The 18,690-nt window shown below is 36.5% G+C and overlaps 1 protein-coding gene across 22 annotated transcripts in view; it reads left to right on the top strand.

Annotated features, from left to right (window-relative positions):
* The window catches only part of ERC1 (ELKS/RAB6-interacting/CAST family member 1), a 516,922-nt gene that overhangs the window by 231,157 nt on the left and 267,075 nt on the right, over positions 1–18,690 (top strand). For 17 of the 22 annotated variants that reach the window (XR_011439905.1, XR_011439904.1, XR_011439903.1 and 14 more), the window contains one exon: positions 17,819–17,950. The exons of the other annotated variants lie outside the window; for them this stretch is intronic. Coding sequence is in view for 13 of the 17 variants with exons in the window: in XM_070270826.1 (XP_070126927.1) it covers positions 17,819–17,950 (132 nt within the window). In the remaining 4 variants the exon portion in view is untranslated. The remainder of the gene's footprint in view (positions 1–17,818; positions 17,951–18,690) is intronic. 22 annotated transcript variants of the gene reach the window in all.

Here is an 18,690-nt window from a genome sequence, read left to right as displayed (position 1 = left end):
TTGCCAGGCAGTAACCAACTTAAGTTCTTGCCAATGGCATTGATTAAGAGCTTCTAGAGATAAGACCATCCCCCCTTCTTCCTGGCACAGAGAGGGAGGCATCTTCACAGATAGAGGTTTCCCTTAGAAATGTAAATGTTTCCCAACAAAGGGGCAAACAAATTCCACTCCTTGGAGCCTGAATCTCATCTGTAGTTTTAAAACTAACCAGCCTAAAAATCCTCATCATAAGCCATTTTAAAATTAAGCAGCCTAAAAATCCTCATCAGTATCACAGAAGGCAAGAGAGAAGATTGCCTGTAGAAGAGGGGGCAAGTACATTATGTTAATGCTGCTGGAGTCTGAGAAAGAGGACAGCATAGTTGACTGGTCTGATCCGGTGTACACAGTGATCTCCCCGGGCTAAGGTAGATAGATGCCCTCCATTATGCCTTATTGACCTTGGAGATAGTAGATATTCCATATTGATCCAGATACTTAGCCAGTTTTTCTGTCACACTCACCAAAATTCACTGCCCCTCACAAGAACTTTGGAATATCTTCTTAGGAGATATGTAACTATTTTAAGATGTGATTATGCAGTGGTTATTTAAAGTATTTCTAGCATGCTTCATACGTACTCACACTGAAACTATTTTACACTTCCGGTTGATATTCACCAATATAGGACGTGAATGATAAAAACAATGAGGCATATATTGTTGATGAGTCTTTCCTATTATCATGTTTTTCTGTTATAGTGCCTCTTCTCTTGATGTTCTGCGTTTAATTTTGCCGACCTTTGTGTCCCTTCCTCAAGAATTTAGCTCTATATTAGTTAAATTCAGTTGTTAGTTTCTTTAACATTTTCTCTAAAGCATTTTCACTCTAATGGCTAAATCAGAGTTTAGAACGATCAGTGCTTGTCCTCAGTAGACAGTATCGAGCACCTGTTGTGGAGCTGTCACTGTGCCGAGTGCCGTGAGGACAGAGCTAAGGAGGAAATGGTTTTTCCTCTCTGTGAACATTAAAATTGCTTGTTATAACATTCTTTCGTACTGGATATATCAGGAGGTGTGTTACAGTGCAATTCAGAAGCAATTGCTGTATGAAGAACTCAAGTTAGGTAAATCCCAGTAACAAAAGCCTCCTAAATAAAGCAGAATTTTAACATTTGACTGATAGTGATTTGGGGATTAGAAAAACTCTTTTGAAAGTCTGCCTATCTTTTAAGGTTCAGATCAGCTGCTCCCTGCCTTGTAAAGCTTGCCTAAATCCTCATGATTGGAGTGAGTCATACCCTCTTTTGTAATTCCATTAGAGTTTGTTTCTGTTTTGATTTCAGGACTTATTCTATCTTACTTTGTATTATATGCTAATAGTTCGTGTGTTGTTTCCCCCATATACTTGAGTTTGGGAACCCTCTCTTGGTACTTTACACATAGTTGCTTCTGTAAAAAATGTTTATTGATTTCAGTTGCATTGATAGATGTTAAAAAGTCTTTCACAAGCACCTTAGCCTGGCCTCTCAAGTCTCCCATCAACCAAACCCTTTAAGAATTTCTAACCTCATTTTTAGGTGAGAGACTCACTAGCCTCGCTGCTCTATTCTAGACAAGATGATAGCGTTAGTGTTCCTTGAATGCAGGTTATGAGTTTTCTAATCTGTGCTCTTCTGCTTCACAGTGTCTTTTTCCCTGTGGATTTTCAGTTTTACTACCTAAGGATTCTGGCTCAAAAGTAACCTTTGTTGAACTCTTCTACCCTGTTATTATTGTTTTATATGTTGTTCCTCAGCCTTAATGTTTAATTATACTGTATTGTTTTATGTTTTTTAATACTATTTTATAGTTGCTCTGATGTGATTTAATCATTTTTCTTTTCCCTTTTTTTCTTTAAAGATTGGCACCTCATCTAACAACTTGCCAATCTTTTTTTTTTTTTCTTGCTTTTTCTCTCCCAATCCCCCCAGTACATAGTTGTATATTTTAGTTGTGGGTCCCTCTAGTTGTGGCATGTAGGACGCCGCCTCAGCTTGGCCTGACGAGTGGTGCTGTGTCTGCGCCCAGGATGCAAACCAGCAAAACCCCGGGGCTGGCCCCTCTGTTCCCTTCTTGACTGGTTTATATCTGCCTTAGGTTAAGGGCTGTTTTTAAAATTTCTTTTTAGCCTTTCTTAATGTTTTCATAGACAGCTGTTCATTAATTACAGCTATAATGGTATAAATAATAAAAATTAAATTTAAAAATTGTTGCAAATTAAAAAAACCTTTGTATGATAATATTACATTATTACATTTAGCATCCTAACATTCCTAAAATATCATAGGTTATACTGGAAATGCCTCACATATCTTAACAAAGGAAATGCTGTCGTCCGTTAGTTGAGAATGTTTACCTTATATGTTTTTATTCTTTAAGCAGTAACAGTCACTTTGTCTTTTGACAAGACTACAAGTTTTAGTCACATTCTAGTAAGGCAGAGTAGACTGAACTGGTGGAGGTGGGGGCTCATATCGATAGTGGTTTGGTGCTTTGTTTTTATTTATAATAAAGATAAGTATCTGAATTTAACCTTGGGAGAAGGTACTGTCAGGGAGATTCATGGAACTGCTGAAAGAACACTGTGGCTCTTGTAAGTCAGCTCTCCTGAGACCAGTGAATTCAGGTATCCTCGCTTTTTGGAAGTTCACTTTATACCACTTTGCTTTTACAAAAAACTTACATTAGTACCTACTTTCATTAACCGAAAGAAATCAGAAGACGATTTTTGCTTTTAAGAAATGCTTTTGCACGTTTTTGCTTTATGCCATTTTGGTTTACAAAGGTTTTCATGGGAATGCTCTACTTTTTGATAGTGGAGGAAACCTGTATTAAGAATGAAGTTCAAAGAAATTGAAAACAATAGAAATACAGATAGAGGAAAGCAGCTTTACATATATTTAGGCATAGTCTATTCTTGGATGCAGAATCAGTGAAACATTTGTGTTTTTCTTTAAAATTTGATTTGTTCTATCTACAAAAGAAATTTCTTCCATTTGGGTAAAATATTTTCTTTTTCCTTTCTGAAATGAAAACTACTTATCCTTGCTTTTGACATTGGCCATAGGGATAATTATTTAAGAAAACTTTTTAAAAAATTAAGATGGTCTGACATCTTTTTAGAAACAGTATATGATGTGTCACTTACTAGATACCTCTAATATACTAATGTTCTTGTTTTTGTAAAAATGACTTTTGATTTCTTCTTAATAGACCTTCTTGACCCATTTAAAGATTTAATTCTATATAATTTCTTCCTTTTAATTATTTTAATTAATTTCTTGGCAAAACAAGGCGCTTTTTTTTTTTGAGGAAGATTAGCCCTGAGCTAACTGCTGCCAATCCTCCTCTTTTTGCTGAGGAATACTGGCCCTGAGCTAACATCCGTGCCCATCTTCCTCTACTTTATATGTGGGACACCTACCACAGCATAGCATGCCAAGTGGTGCCATGTCCACACCCGGGATCCGAACTGGCGAACCCCAGATTAGCATTAGCAATCAGAGGAGACATGTCCCAATATGAGGGAAGCCCCATATCCTTGACCAAGTTTCTGATACCAGAGTTTTCAAGGTGAGAAACTGGCCAATCTGTATGGAATATTTGTACTAGATGCTCTCCAAAAGTTATTTATGTAAAGCATCATTTTATATGTATGGGTTCCCATTTCTTTAATGAAATTCATCTGCTTTTACTTTGGTTTTTAACAATTGAGTTTATAACAGTTCTCTAATGGGAGGAGATAATTGAGGGACTTTAAAGAGGAGGAGGAAGAAAATATCTTCAAATTTTAACACAAAGCATTTCTTTAAAATTAAAAGTTGTTGGTGTGTATCTAAATTGTGTCTCTGTTATCAGGCTAGCTTTCTTTTCTTAACATTTACTTCACTGATGCATCTGGCTTCAGTTTCTTTTTTCCCCACTAAGCTTCTGAGCAATTGGTAATTGAATTCTGCCATGTTGAATGATTTTAATGAAATCTTCTTACGTGTATTTGTATGCTTGGGGGATGGGGAAGAGGGAGGAAGAGTAAGCAGTGGGGTTGAGGGTGATAAAGAATTACTGTCTCTTCACATTAAGGATAATGGATAGCAGTTAGCATTAATATCAAACGTGTTAAAGTCTTTCTGGTAAGTGCTATTTACTCCAAAGGAAGCAGCTCTTAATAACTCAAATAAATGACCTCCATAACCATAGCAGTCTGAATTGGGAAAGAGATGAGTGAATGTGGGAGGCTGTGTTACCTTGGATAATCTGTGTAGGATCTGCAGTAACCTTCCTTCTGCAGCTGAACGAGGGAAAAGCTTAATAAAATGTCATTATCAAGTGATTTCTTTTTAAGTTACTGTATTACTGAGCCTTTTTTTCCTTTTAATTTTGAGGGAGATGTTTGAAGAGAACAAAAAATTAATTTTTAGTTGCTGTTTTTCCTTTTGCCTTTGCTTTCCTTGTAGAATGTTTGATTCGAAAGAAAGGCAGTGGAGACTAGAGTCTTATAGCTGCAGAGGTATATTAGCTTGATGTTGACAGCTGATGTCAAGAAGCACAGTTCAGAGGAGTGTAATGGGGAGTCGTATGGAGTTTGCTAAAGGGTCCAGTCTTCTTCTTAATTTGCCTGAGTGAAGTTGCAGTTACAGCTGTCACAGTTTTTGCCCTAATCTCATTTGAGTATAGCTGTCTTCTTATTTAAGGATATGAGGAATTCCTTGATAGTTTCCCGTTTCCCCTCTCTCTCCCATCCCACCAAAACTAATCACAGAAACCTCCTACTTTGAACCCTGTCCTCTGAATGAAGTGGTCTCATTTGACCTGGGTTGATAAATATAGTTGGCATAATCCAGTGGTAGGAAAACTGGTCTGTGTTAGTTTTGAAGAGTGCAAACATAGTTTATAGCAGCTGAAGTGGAATTCTAAAGATACTGCTTTCATTTTAAGTGATATGAACTATTTAAAATGGTAAAAGATGGTCCCTTACTGTCTTCAGATAACTACGTGTAAATTTTGGGTTGCCCGAATTGGATAAACCAAGTGAAATATCCAAATTGGAGCAGGTAAAGGGAATTGAAGTCTCTTTCTCTGTTTAGTCTTTTCCCCCCAGGCTGGCAATTTGATACTTTTCTTCCAAATAATGAGTGCTAGAAAATTAACTCCAAACAGTACAAATAATTTCTCTTTTTAATTTTAAATTAAATTCTTGTTTTTGGCTAAATTTTGTGATTTTCCCCTATCTTAAGAATAGAATAAATTATAATGGAAATTCATGAGAGAGCAGGAGTTTAAAGAGAGTCTTTACTCAGTGGGGGCTAACAGGACTCTGAATATTTCCTTCTCATATTTTCTTAAAGAATGTATTGATTCCCAGAAGAAAGGAACTTTACTAAAATGTGAGGACTAAACGTACTAATAAACTTATTGATGTTGTATAGTTCACTAAACATTTGCCTAATAATTTTTTCAGTTGAACTTTGATTGGCATATTGTTGAGTATTATTAGTAGTAAACTACTATTGAATTAAGCTGGATTACTTTAAATTTTACCATAATCACAAGAAAACATCTATCATTAGAATTCAGTCCAGCTGCAGATTTTATTCTGAATAATTCCTGACAGAATGCATATTTTGCTTAACTCATGTCCAATGATATGCTGATCCATATCCCAATTTTGTAAAGTCTCCGTAATATTTGCCTTTTACATTTTAGGCGTGTTTACATGTAGTGTCAGTGAGTTCTATTATTTTTTTTAAATTGATATCATAGTAGTTTATAACGCTGTGAAATTTCAGTTGTACATTATTATTTGTCAGTCACCATGTAAGTGTGCCCCTTTACCCCTTGTACCTACACCCCCCCCCCACCACCACCTTGCTCCTGGAACCACTAAACTGTTCTCTTTGTCCGTGTGTTTATCTTCCACATACAAGTGAAATCATACAGTGTTTGTCTTTCTCTGTCTGGCTTATTTCGTGTAACATAATACTCTCAACGTCCATCCGTGTTGTTGTGAATAGGATGATTTTATCTTTTTGTGGGTGAGTAGTATTCCATTGTATATATACACCACATCTTCGTTATCCAATCATCAGTTTGTGGGCACTTGAGTTGCTTCCATGTCTTGGCTATTGTGGATAATGCTGCAGTGAACACAGGGGTGCATAAGTCTCTTTGAATTGTTGATTTCATGTTCTTTGGATAAATATCTAGTAGTGGGATAGCTGGGTCATATGGTATTTCTATTTTTAATTTTTTGAGGAATCTCCATACTGTTTTCCATAGTGGCTGCACCAGTTTGCTTCCCATCAGCAGTGTTTGAGGGTTCCCTTTTCTCTATGACCTCTCCAATGTTTGTTATTTGTTGTCTTGGTGATTGTAGCCATTCTAATGGGTGTAATGTGATATCTAAGTGTAATTTTGGTTTGCATTTCCCTAATGGTTAATGATGTTGAAAATCTTTTCATGTGCCTATTGGCCATCTGTCTGTCTTCTTTGGAAAAATGTCTGTTCATATTTTCTCCCCATTTTTTAATCAGGTTGTTTTGGTGGTTGTTGTTGAGTTGTGTGAATTCTTTATATATTCTGGAGATTAACCCTTTGTCAGATATATGATTTGCAAATATTTTCTCCCAGTTGTGTTGTCTTTTTGTTCTGATCTTGGTTCCCTTTGCCTTGCAGAAGCTCTTTAGTCTGATGAAGTCTCTCTTGTTTATTTTTTCTTTTGTTTCTCTTGTCTAAGTAGATGTGGTATTCAAAAAGATCCTTCTAAGACCAGTGTGAAAGAGTGCACTGCCTATATTTTCTTCTAGGAATTTCATGGTTTCAGGTCTTACATTCAAGTCTTTGATCCATTTTGAGTTAATTTTTTATGTGTGGCCAAAGATAATAGTCTGCTTTCATTCTTTTGCATGTTGTTGTTCAGTTTTCCCAACACCATTTATCGAAGAGACTCTCCTCCATTGTATGTTCTTAGCTCCTCTGTCAAAGATTAGCTGTTTGTAGATGTGTGGTTTTGTTTCTGGGGTTTCAATTCTGTTCCATTGGTCTGTGTGTCTGTTTTGTACCAGTATCATGCTGTTTTGATTACTATAGATTTATAGTATATTTGAAGTCAGGGATCGGGATGCCTCCAGCTTTGTTCTTTTTTTTTCAGGATTACCTTAGCTATTCAAGGTCTTTTGTTGCCCCATATGAATTTTAGGATTCTTTGTTCTATTTCTGTGAAAAATGTCTTTGGGGTTCTGATTGGGATTGTATTGAATCTGTAGATTGCTTTAGGTAGTATGGACATTTTAACTATGTTTATTCTTCCAATCCATGTGTGTGGAATCTCTTTCCATCTCTTTATATCATCATCTGTTTCTTTCGGTAATGTCTTATGGTTTTCATTGTATAAGTTTTTCACTTTCTTGGTTAAATTTATTCCTAGATATTTTATTCTTCTTGTTGCAATTGTAAATGGGATTGCATTCTTGAGTTCTCTTTCTGTTAGTTCATTATTAGAGTATAGAAATGCAACTGTTTTTTGTAAGTTGATTTTGTACCCTGCAACTTTGCTGTAGTTATTGATTTTTCTAGTGATTTTCCAATGGATTCCTTAGGGTTTTCTATATATAAAATCATGTCATCTGCAAACAGCAAGACTTTCACTTTTGCACTGCCTATTTGGATTCCTTTTATTTCTTTTTCTTGCCTAATTGCTCTGACCGAAACCTCCAGTACTATGTTGAATAAGATTGGTGATAGTGGGCACCCTTGTCTTGTTCCTGTTTTCAGAGGGGTGGCTTTCACTTTTTCACTATGAGTATGATGTTGGCTGTGGATTTGTCGTATATGGCCTTTATTATGTTGAGGTACTTTCCTTCTATGCTCATTTTCTTGAGAGTTTTTACCATAATTGGATTTTAGGTCTTGTCACATGCTCTGTCTGTGTCTATGGAACTGATCACGTGGTTTTTATTCCTCATTTTGTTAATGTGGTGTATCACATTGATTGATTCATGGATGTTGAACCATCCCTGTGTCCCTGGTATATATCCTGCTTGATCATGGTATATGATCTTTTTATTGTATTGCTGTATTTGGTTTGCCAATACTTTGTTGAGAATTTTTGCATGTGTGTTCATCAGGATAGTGGCCTGTAATTTTCCTCCTTTGTGTCGTCCTTGTCAGGCTTTGTATCAAGGTGATGTTGGCCTCGTAGAATGTGTTAGAAAGTGTTCCATCTTCTTCAATTTTTCGGAATGGTTTGAGAAGGATAGGTAATACATCTTCTTTGAATGTTTCGTAGAATTCTCCTGAGAAGCCATCTGGTCCTGGACTTTGATTTTTGGAGGGGTTTTGACTACTGTTTGATCTCTGTACTTGTTACTGGTCTGTTCAGATTCTCTATTTCTTCTTGATTCAATTTTGGGAAGTTGTAAGAGTCTAAGAATTTATCCATTTCTTCTACCTTGTCCAATTTGTTGCCATATAATTTTTCATAGTATTCTCTTATAATACTTTGTATTACTGTGGTATCTGTTGTAATTTCTCCTCTTTCATTTGTAATTTTTTTTACTTGAGAATTCTTTCCTTTTTTCTTAGTGAGTCTGGCTAAGGGTTTGTCAATTTTGTTTACCTTCTCAAAGAACCAGCTCTTTCTTTCATTGATCCTTTCTACTGTCTTTTTTGTTTCAATTTCATCTATTTCTGCTCTAATTTTTATTATTTCCCTTCTCCTGATGACTTTGGGCTTTGTTTGTTCTTCTTTTTGTAATTCTATTAGTTGTAGTTTAAGATTGCGTATTTGTGAGTTTTCTTGTTTGTTAAGGTGGGCCTGTATTGCTAAGAATTTCCCTCTTTGGACGGCTTTTGCTTCATCCCATATGAGTTGGTATGGTGTGTTTTCATTTTCATTTGTCTCCAGATATTTCTTGATTTCTCTTTAATTCTTCAGTGATCCATTGGTTGTTCAGTAGCATGTTGTTTAGTCTCCACATCTTTATCCCTTTCCCAGCTTTTTTCTTGTAGTTGATTTCTAGTTTCATAGCATTATGGTTGGAAATGCTATGAAACTAGATATAGCTTGATATGATTTCAATCTTCTTAAATTTATTGGGGCTTACCTTTTTTCCCCAACATATGGTCTATCTTTGAGAATGTTCCATGCAAACTTGAGAAGATATTTTCTACTGTTTTTGGATGGAATGTTCTATAAATACTGATAAAGTCCACCTGGTCTGGCTTTTCATTTAATTCCACTGTTTCCTTGTTACCTATTTATCCCCACGCTCAGGGCTTTGTAACCCCGTTCTTTTCTTTTTCAGGTATGAGGGCCTTCTTGAGGATTTCTTGTGGGTGGGGGGCTCTTGTGGTGATGAACTCCCTTGCTTTTGTTTATCTGGGAAATTTTTTTGTTCTTTTTCTTCCCAAAGTCCCCTTGTACATAGTTGCGTGTTTTTAGCTGTGGGTCCCTCCAGTTGTGGCATGTGTGATGCTGCCTCAGCATGGCTTGATGAGCGGTGCCATGTCCGCGCACAGGATTTGAACCGACGAAACCCTGGGCTGCTGAAGCAGAGCATGCAAACCTAACCACTCAACCACTGGGCCAGCCCCCATGTGAAAGTTTTTATTTCTCCATCATATCTGAAGGGTATTTTCACTGGATAGAGTTCTCTTGGCTGAAAGTTTTTGTCTTTCAGAATTTTGAATATATCGTTCCACTGTGTCCTAACCTGTAAGGTTTCTGCTGAGAAATCTACTGAAAGCCTGATAGGGGTTCCTTTGTAAGTTATTTTCTTCTGCCTTGCTGCCCTTAACACTTTTTATTTGTCCTTGACTTTTGCCAGCTTTACTATTATAAGCCTTGGAGAAGGTCTTTTTATGTTGATAGTTAGGAGAACTGTTGGCTTCTTTCACTTGTATTTCCAGCCCCATCTTGAGGTTTTGGAAGTTCCCCACTATTATTTCTTTCGATAAGCTTTCTGCTCCATTCTCCTTCTCTTCTCCCTCTGGAGTACCTATAGTCCTTATGTTGCATTTCCTAATTGAATCAGATATTTCTTGGAGAATTTCTTCATTTCTTTTTAGTCTTAGTTCTGTCTCCTCCTCCATCTGAAGCTTTCCTCTATTTCTGTCCTCAAGACTGCTGATATGTTCCTCCATAATATCAGCTCTGTATTCAGGCAGTCCCGATTTTTCTTTATCTCATCCATTCATCTCTAACATTTCTGATTGGTTCTTCTTTATAGTTTCAGTCTCTTTTGTGAAGAAGTTCCTGGTTTTGTTGAATCATCTCTATTTTCCTGTAAGTTTTTTAGTTTTTTTGTAATGGCTATTCTGAATTCTCTGTCATTTAGGTTTTGTATTTCTGTGCCTTCAGTATTGATTTCTGGGTACTTGTCATTTTCCTTCTGATCTGGAGATTTAATATATTTTTTCATACTCTTTACAGTGTGGATGTTTGCGTCCGCATAGGGATAGTATCTGATGGCAGCTTCCATTTGCTGCCTCTGGTTGTGGGTTAAGAGTTGTGTATTCTGAGGCCACTGCCATCTGAGGCTTGCTCACTCCAGCCCCTGGCTGCTTTTCCATCTGTGTGGTAGTCTGGCTGACTGACTGAACTGCAGCAGTGGGCAGCGGGGAGGGACGCTTTCTTTCCCCTGTGCAATCCTGAGGGCGTTCTTGCTTCGCCCTTGCTATATGCTCTGCTGGAGTTCTAGCTTGATGCAGACACTCCTGCAATAGCTTAGTTACCTCTGTGTGAGGCTTTTCCCTGAGCTGTGAGGTGACTTGGAGAGTGATGGTTTTCCTGCAGAGGCCTATCCCTTCCCCCTTTCCCTTCAGAGCTGCATGCAGTCTCAGGGCCACTGCCTTGTGGGGTGGAGAGAAGATTCCCTTTACCTCCTTCCACTTCCTCTGGGGAGTCCAGCACCTCCACCTTCAGACCTATGGCTGTTTGGGTCTCTTAAGATGTGTTTTGTGTTGTGTAAATGTCTTCTCTTGGTATATAAATGTCCTTTTCATTGTATATTCCAGGGGAGAGCTGACACCACCATGATGCTGATGTCACTCCCCTGATTTCTATTTTACTATAGTTAAAAGCTGTGTCTTTGTACAATAAGCTCTGTTATCCTAACAGATAATTTTCTCTCAGAAGCAGTTTTGATAATCACTGCTTTAATTATTCATTGCTTTATTGATAATCCAGTTTTCTTGTACTGGAACTGCACCCTAGGGTACTGTGATAACCATCTTCCAAGGTGGCCCTAAATCATTGTTACCGTCTGGTATTCATGCCCTTCTGTAGTCCTCTGCCACTCTGTGTCAGGATTAGTCTGTGTGAACAACACAAGTGATGACTTCTGAAGCTAGATCATAAAAGACGTTGATACTTCTGCCTTGCTCTGTTGGATCACTTGCTCTGAGGAAAGCCAGGCCTCATGTTGTAATGACACTCAAGCAGCACTGGGGAGACGAACGGATGCCCCTTGACAGCAGCTATCAGAAACTTGCCAGTCATGTAAGTGGAAGCAGAGGACTGAATTCTGCCTGATGTCTAAAGTATAATCCCATGATAGACCCTGGACCCAGACTGTTTGACTAAGCCACTTTTGAGTTCCTAACCCATAGAAACTGTATGAGATAAAAAAATGTTCACTGTTATTTTAAGCTGCCAAATTTTGAGGTAACTTTTTATGTTACAAGAAACAACTAATACATATAGTTTATATGCTAGGTATTAAAATGGTCTGCTATATGCCTGAATTTCTTTTCTTTTAGTCCGCAGTTTAATTTTCTCTGTTGTCAGAAGAGTAAGTGCTATTTGAATTTGTTTTATTAGTGTTATCACCATAGTGATATTGATAACATGGTATAATCATGACCATGGTAACACTGCTGAGTATTGTTAGAGCTTTTGGCAGTATTTGCCATAAGGATTCTCACGTGTTTAAGTCATATTTGTGTGCTAATAGGCTATCAGTTAAGAAAAGAGTTATGAATTTATATAAAATGTCATGTGTTGTGTAGCCTTTTATAAATACATTTCAAATGTAAAAACTGTTCTGGCTATTGTCATGTTTTCCAGTTGAAATGTAATGTGAGCACATGTATAATTTTGAATTTTCTAATAGCTTCATTAAAAAAACTAAAAGAAAACAGATAACATTAATTTTAATAATGTATTTTATTTAATCTGAGATATCCAAAATATTCCCATTTCAGCATATGGTCAGTGTGAAGATAATGAAATATTTCACATTCTTCTCTTTTTTTGGTACTAGGTCTTTGACATTTATTGTTTAATTACAGCATATTTCAGTTTAAACCAGCCACATTTTAAGTGTTCAGTGGCCACATGTGGCTAGTGGTTTCCATATTGGACAGCAAAAATAATGTATTTAGCTGAAGAACTTAAGACTTTGATTCCAAGCCAGCTGCAAATCAATAATGCATGTAAACAATAGGAATGGTTTTTCTCAAACTTTAGTGTGGCATGTTATACCTCTGTTACACTTTAACTTTAATCTCTGTCTACATTTAGTTGCAGTAAGTCATCCTTCTGCTTTCTGAATGCCTCAGATCCTTCAAACCTTTGGAATATCCTAGGGATAGAAGGTACTAGGGATTTCAGAGGTTCTCTATCCATTTCTCTAGGATCACAGATTCAGAATGGCATGACTGCCTCATGATTTATCTTGAAGACTGGTGAATGTGGACTTTTTGAAAGAGAAAGTATAGTTAAGAATGTAAAAAGCATATTCAGGGCTTTAGGCTGTACCTGGTATAATCACTGTCGCTATTTGAGCCACTGAGAACCACTTCCGAGGGGTTTCAGCGCATCTTACTTCCTTGAGCCTTGGCCTGAGAGCAGAAGTATCTCAAGTTGTGTTTCACAGTTTCTAAATTCCAGTAATTTGCCAGCTGACATTTCATTGGTTTACACGTATTCAGAGAACCTCCTGATAACTGATACTTCTGCTCAAAGTTCAGGCATTGAACAGATTAAAGATTTTTCTATTCCTTCAAACCAAAATACACCTTGAAGTATAGTGTAGATGAACGGTTTTATCAGTAGAATTGTGTGTCAAACTCTTATCACCAAAATCTACCCACTAGTATTTTAATAAGTTTGGGGGAAAAAAAGGGAAACTATTTTGCACAGAAAAGCGGATGGGGGAAAATTTTGAGAGCTCTTGGCTTGGTGCTGTCTCAGACATCTGCTATTGGGATTTTTTTTTAAGTATCTTTAGAATCTTCAGAATTATAGCAGAACTTATTACAATATATTGTCCCTTTAAAAAATGTTCTTATTGGGGCTGGCCCCATGGCCGAATGGTTAAGTTCATGAGCTCCACTGCAGGCGGCCCCAGTGTTTCGCCGGTTTGAATCCTGGGCGTGGACATGGCACCGCTCATCGAGCCACGCTGAGGCGGTGTCCCACATGCCACAACTAGAAGGACCCACAACAAAGAATATACAACTATGTACCTGGGGGCTTTGGGGAGAAAAAGGAAAAAAATTTTTAAAATCTTTAAAAAATGTTCTTATTTTGAGTATCCCTTAGTTACCTAAAGAGTGGAAAGGAATTTCTCATCATAATTTTGACTCAGTCTTGCGAAGTATTGGCATGAAGAAATTCACAGGACTTTTGAATAAAAAACCAAAGAGTACAATGACTTAAAATTCATATTTTTTTCCCTTAAACTTTGTTTTGTCATTAGCTCTGTCTTGCGATATATTTGCCTAGTCTACTTTTCTCTTTCCACAATAAATAGTTAACCGATATGTTTAAAATATTAGTATCTGAAATAGTCACATTTATAACTATTTCCCAAGGTTCTCTTTATATTCTTATTAGTTTATTTGCAGATTGTTATTCTTTTAATATGGTTTTAAATTTTATTTTGATTTTTTCAGAACAATGTGTATTTATATCATAAACAAAGTAAAATAATATTACCTGGCTTATAATAAATAATAATAACCCTATACCTCATTCGTGTCTAACCTTGATTCCTCCTCTCCTGAGACAACCACTTTCACCTCTTTTTGTTGTTTCTTCTGCTGTTTACTTCCTCCTTTCCAAATAATATTCTTTTATTGTTATTTTATTATTTTTCTTATTTGAACATTGGTTATCTATTGACTTCTTATCATGAATGATGAGCAATTAGCTTTTTTACACAAGCCACCGCATATACTCTTCTCTCTTCATATCTTTCCAGTAGTCATATCAAGTTTTACATTACTGTGTCTAAGGCACATAATATTAGGATTACATTTCCTTTATTTACTTACAGTTTTGCCTGGTGGTAATAATTGCTTTGAGGTTTTTGTTTGTTTTATTAGTTATTTGTATACATATCACCAGTTTCTTCCCAAATTCCTTTCTCAAACTGTGACGTTTCTCCCAATAGTGTTTCTGTTGTGAAATACATTCTCCCTTATTGAATAACATCAGGTAATCCATACATCCCCTTTTGTTCTTGGAAACGTCTTTCCTCAGGTTTCTATCCTCTGCTCCAAACTGTACTTATTTTCCAGGCTTGCTGTCACCCTCAAGGTTCCCTTTACCACTTGCTTGTGCTAGATCCCCTTTTTTCTGGATCCCATGTCTTCCTCTTTCTAGGTTTACTTCTTCCACTTGATAGAGTACATCCCTAGTAGCTTTCCGAAAGAGTATGTAATGTGGGGTGAATTTTTTCAGACCTTGCAGTCTACCCTCACATTTGATGGATAGTTTTGGATCTAGAATTATAGATCAGAAATCACCTTTCCCTCAGAGTCTTGAAGGCATTACCGCAATTTGCTTCTGGTTTCCTGTGTTGCCATTAAAAATTCTGTTGCCTTCCAATTTTTTATTCTTTGTGGGTAATCATTTTTTTGTGTTTCTAATAGAACTTTTTAAGATCTTTTCTCTAGTGTTCTAAAATTTAGAAAAAATAGAGTACTCATATTATAATCTAAGTACAGAAGAATGCATTTAATCTTCATGAAAGAGTGACGACAAGAAAGAATAATTATAAATATGACCTAGCAGTGTGTTTAGGGCTCCAGTGTTTGTAGAACTGAAAGGTTCTGTTTATTTCTGGCATTGGTTCAATATTTTGTTAAATGAAATAGATTCAAGGTGTAGTTCGGTACAAAGGAAACTTACTTGGTTTACCTTGGCAGATATCTCTTAAGATTCCCAAAATAAAACTGGGGCCAAATTTTGCTCACTAGGTGGATTAAGTAGTTAAGGACTTTGTTGATGAAGGTTTTAAGGGCATTTGCTGTTTCTGTTCTACTGTTACTATCCTGGTTCAACATAGTTTCCTTAGAGCAGATGGTTCCATAGTTAGTTTTACATTGAATGTTATGCAACTTATAGTATCTCATAAATATTATTTAACAGTCCACTCCTTTTCTTTTTATTTGTGGTTTCGCTTGGCTTTTGTTCTTTGTCCTTATTGTAGAGAAAGATCTTGAACCAGGCTTTGCCATTATGTCGAGAGAACTTTGCTTAAGTAAATGGTCTTGCATACTGATGTCATCTGGTAGACTCTGGCTTTACCACTTGTTTCGAGGAAACCTTCAGTATGAAAACCTGCACTGAGAGGCTGGCCCGGTGGTGTAGTGGTTAAGTTCACACACTTTGCTTCAGTGGCCTGGGGCTCGTGGGTTCGGATCCCGGGCATAGACCTACACACTGCTCATCAGTCCATGCTTGGCGCCATCCCACATATGAAATAGAGGTAGATTGACACAAATGTTAACTCAAGGACAATCTTCCTCAAGCAAAAAGAGGAAGATTGGCAACAGATGTTAGCTCAGGACCAGTTTTCCTCACACAAAAAAAGAGAACCTGCACTAATCATCTGTATTACGACAAATTACTAATCATCCTCTTTCTGAAAAATGTCTTACTGATGAAGCTACAAAGCTGTTTTTCAGCCCATGCTGAAGTGCCGGTTAACCTGTTTGCTTGAAATTGGTTCCTGAGAAGTTGTTTGGAATAACTTTTTCAGCCTCACTTTAGGTTAGGATAACAGAAGCCTCTCAGGAGATCTCCTCCAAAAGACAGTTTGGGTGAAGGATATAAAAGACTGGATAAAAACATAATACTGAGTTATTCACAACAAGTTGATAATTGGTGTTTCTTTTTGCTTACAGCAATCTGTTATTCAGAGTCCCATGTTACTAGAAATATAGTTATTTATTAGAGGATTTGCGAGGACTGAACTAACTGATCATACATAGCATCCATCCCTTTCTCCATAATCCTTCCGTTACATTTCATTTTCTTTGACTCAAAATAAACTACCTTGACCTTTGTTTTTACTGGCATCATTCCTTGTCTCTCTGCCTGGCATCATTTTAGAAACCCTTACTGTGCTCTGCTGTTCATGGCAAGCAAACTGGAAACAGTAAGATTTTAACAAAGAGCATTTTTTGATATAGCTAAACTCCCCTGCATAAAACGGAACCTTACTTATGGGACTAAATTAGAGTATTTTGTAACACTGTCTCCAAGAAGAATGAAAACATCTAAAAAAAAGTAAACATAACATATATCACTGAAATGTGAATATTCTTTTTTCCTAAATCTCATTTTTTTTAATTAAGAAAAAAAAGAGAGCAAAAGATTTAATCAACTTTTTATTAGGAAGAATGTTAAGTAATAGATGCCGTTCCTTCAAAGTTGAGAGAAAAATCTGACTTGCCTTTGGCGGATTTCAAGTTCTAGATTCCTGAAGATAAAGTCATCAAAAAGGACTTCCTTGTAGCTTGCACTTACAAAAGTGAACTACTATATAATTAAATGAGATTTGCATAGATAAAAGACAAAATCCTTTGGTATCTTTTCCTTATATGAGTATTCTGAAAGTTGGGGAATGATTTAGCAAATCTTCTTCTTTTGTTTCATATATTAATAAAAAAGTAGCACTTTATTCTTTATCTCCTGATTCTATAAGAATTCAAAGAGGAAAAGCTTCTAATAACCTGGTGAATCCAGTTCTTCATCCTACTGAAACACTGCTTCATTTATCCCTCATATTTCAAGATCTCCTATCTTATAGAATCTTAAAGTCCTGTAGGATTTTGTTTGTCTTTCTGATAGAAATCCATATTCATCTCCCCCAAAGTTACTTTTTAAACTTGTGTAGAATATCAGGGCTGGTAGGTTTTGGTTAGCCAGCTAAATTACTCATCCTTAGCCATCTTTAGTCACTTAGATCCAGTTATCATTTTTAGTTTTCTCGTGTGAGGTTAAGAGAAAACTTTGCTTTCTTGAATTCACTAGGAAAATATCCTTGTTCATTTTTTAAAAAATTACTTTGTCAACGCATGTCTATCTGAGGATTATAATTTGAAAGATCATGTTATTTACTTAACTTTTTCATCTAGGCTTAACTTTGCAAGGAAAGAGAGTGTTTTGGTCTTGAGTCTTATTACTTAGGCTTCATCAAAGCTGGCTTTAAGCCCAGTTTAGAGAGTAGTTCAGAAACAGCTTTGTGCTTTTAAATAATCAAGCCCTTGCTACCTATGCTGCCTAACACAAACAATTTTATTCTCTCTCTTACGGAGAACAAGTTGATCACAAGTTTCTCTTGCTTAACTAACTTGACCGTTTGCTCCTAATAATATGCTTCTTCGACCTCCTTTACTTCTTTCTTCCCTTGTTTCATTCTTTCCTCTGTGAAGACATCTTTCTTGGCCTGGGTTTACTTCTGAAGGGAGGAACATTTAGTAAGCAAATAGCCATTTCTTGATAAATAGGCTCTCGTTGGGTTGACTTATTAGTCTACTTCACCTAGTCTTCCATCGTTTTCCAGGACAGTCTCCGTAAGAAGGATGACAGGATTGAAGAGCTGGAAGAAGCACTAAGAGAAAGTGTACAGATAACTGCAGAGCGAGAAATGGTGCTAGCACAAGAGGAATCAGCCAGGACCAATGCTGAAAAACAGGTCTGCAATTTTATACAGTTACTGGCAATGCTGCTGGTTAAGCAAAAGGTAAAACCTAACCAGTATAGTTTAGGTAAACTATACATAATGAATGTTTATAGGGTCTCAAAAGCACTTCATCACGTGTAAGTATTTAGACTTAAATAACAATTGAAATATAGTAACATAAGAATTGACTCTTGTTAATGCAGGGGTCTCTGCATTAATAATTTGGAACTGATTTCATATATATTTATGTAGTATACACTCACATCTGATGAGATGAAATGGAACTTGTCTGTTTGTGATGAGACTGGGCATAAGCCTGCTTTTAAATGGAATGGGAAAACACAAAAATTTCTGAGTCAAAGATGTTAATTTTAAATAGCAAATAGTTTATTTATTTTATACCCTGCCTGTTCAAATGAGCAGTTAAAGTTTTAACAAGATAATAGCAAGTATGGGGGACATAGATATCATGACACTTGAGAGTCCCGGATCAGCGTGTCTCAACCTTGAGGTTGAGCATCGGCTGATGCTGTTTGTTTGTATATTTTTCTACATCTTTTTAGATCCCCATACTCTTGCTTTTAACTTTTTATTAGGAAGAATAACTAAAGATGAGAGATGTGATGGAAGAAATAATTTTGACAAATGAAGGCGCTAATCTCATTTCCCATTTTGAGAGTGTGATTTGAGGTTTTGAATCTACTGCACACAGATTCGTGATATTTAATTTTTTCAGGGATTGTTTCTTTTCT

This window comes from Equus caballus, chromosome 6 (genome assembly GCF_041296265.1).
Source record: "Equus caballus isolate H_3958 breed thoroughbred chromosome 6, TB-T2T, whole genome shotgun sequence".
In the NCBI taxonomy this organism is placed as follows: domain Eukaryota; kingdom Metazoa; phylum Chordata; class Mammalia; order Perissodactyla; family Equidae; genus Equus; species Equus caballus.
The sequence above is the reverse complement of the archived record's forward strand: the minus strand, read 5'-3'. Positions and strand labels throughout refer to the sequence as shown.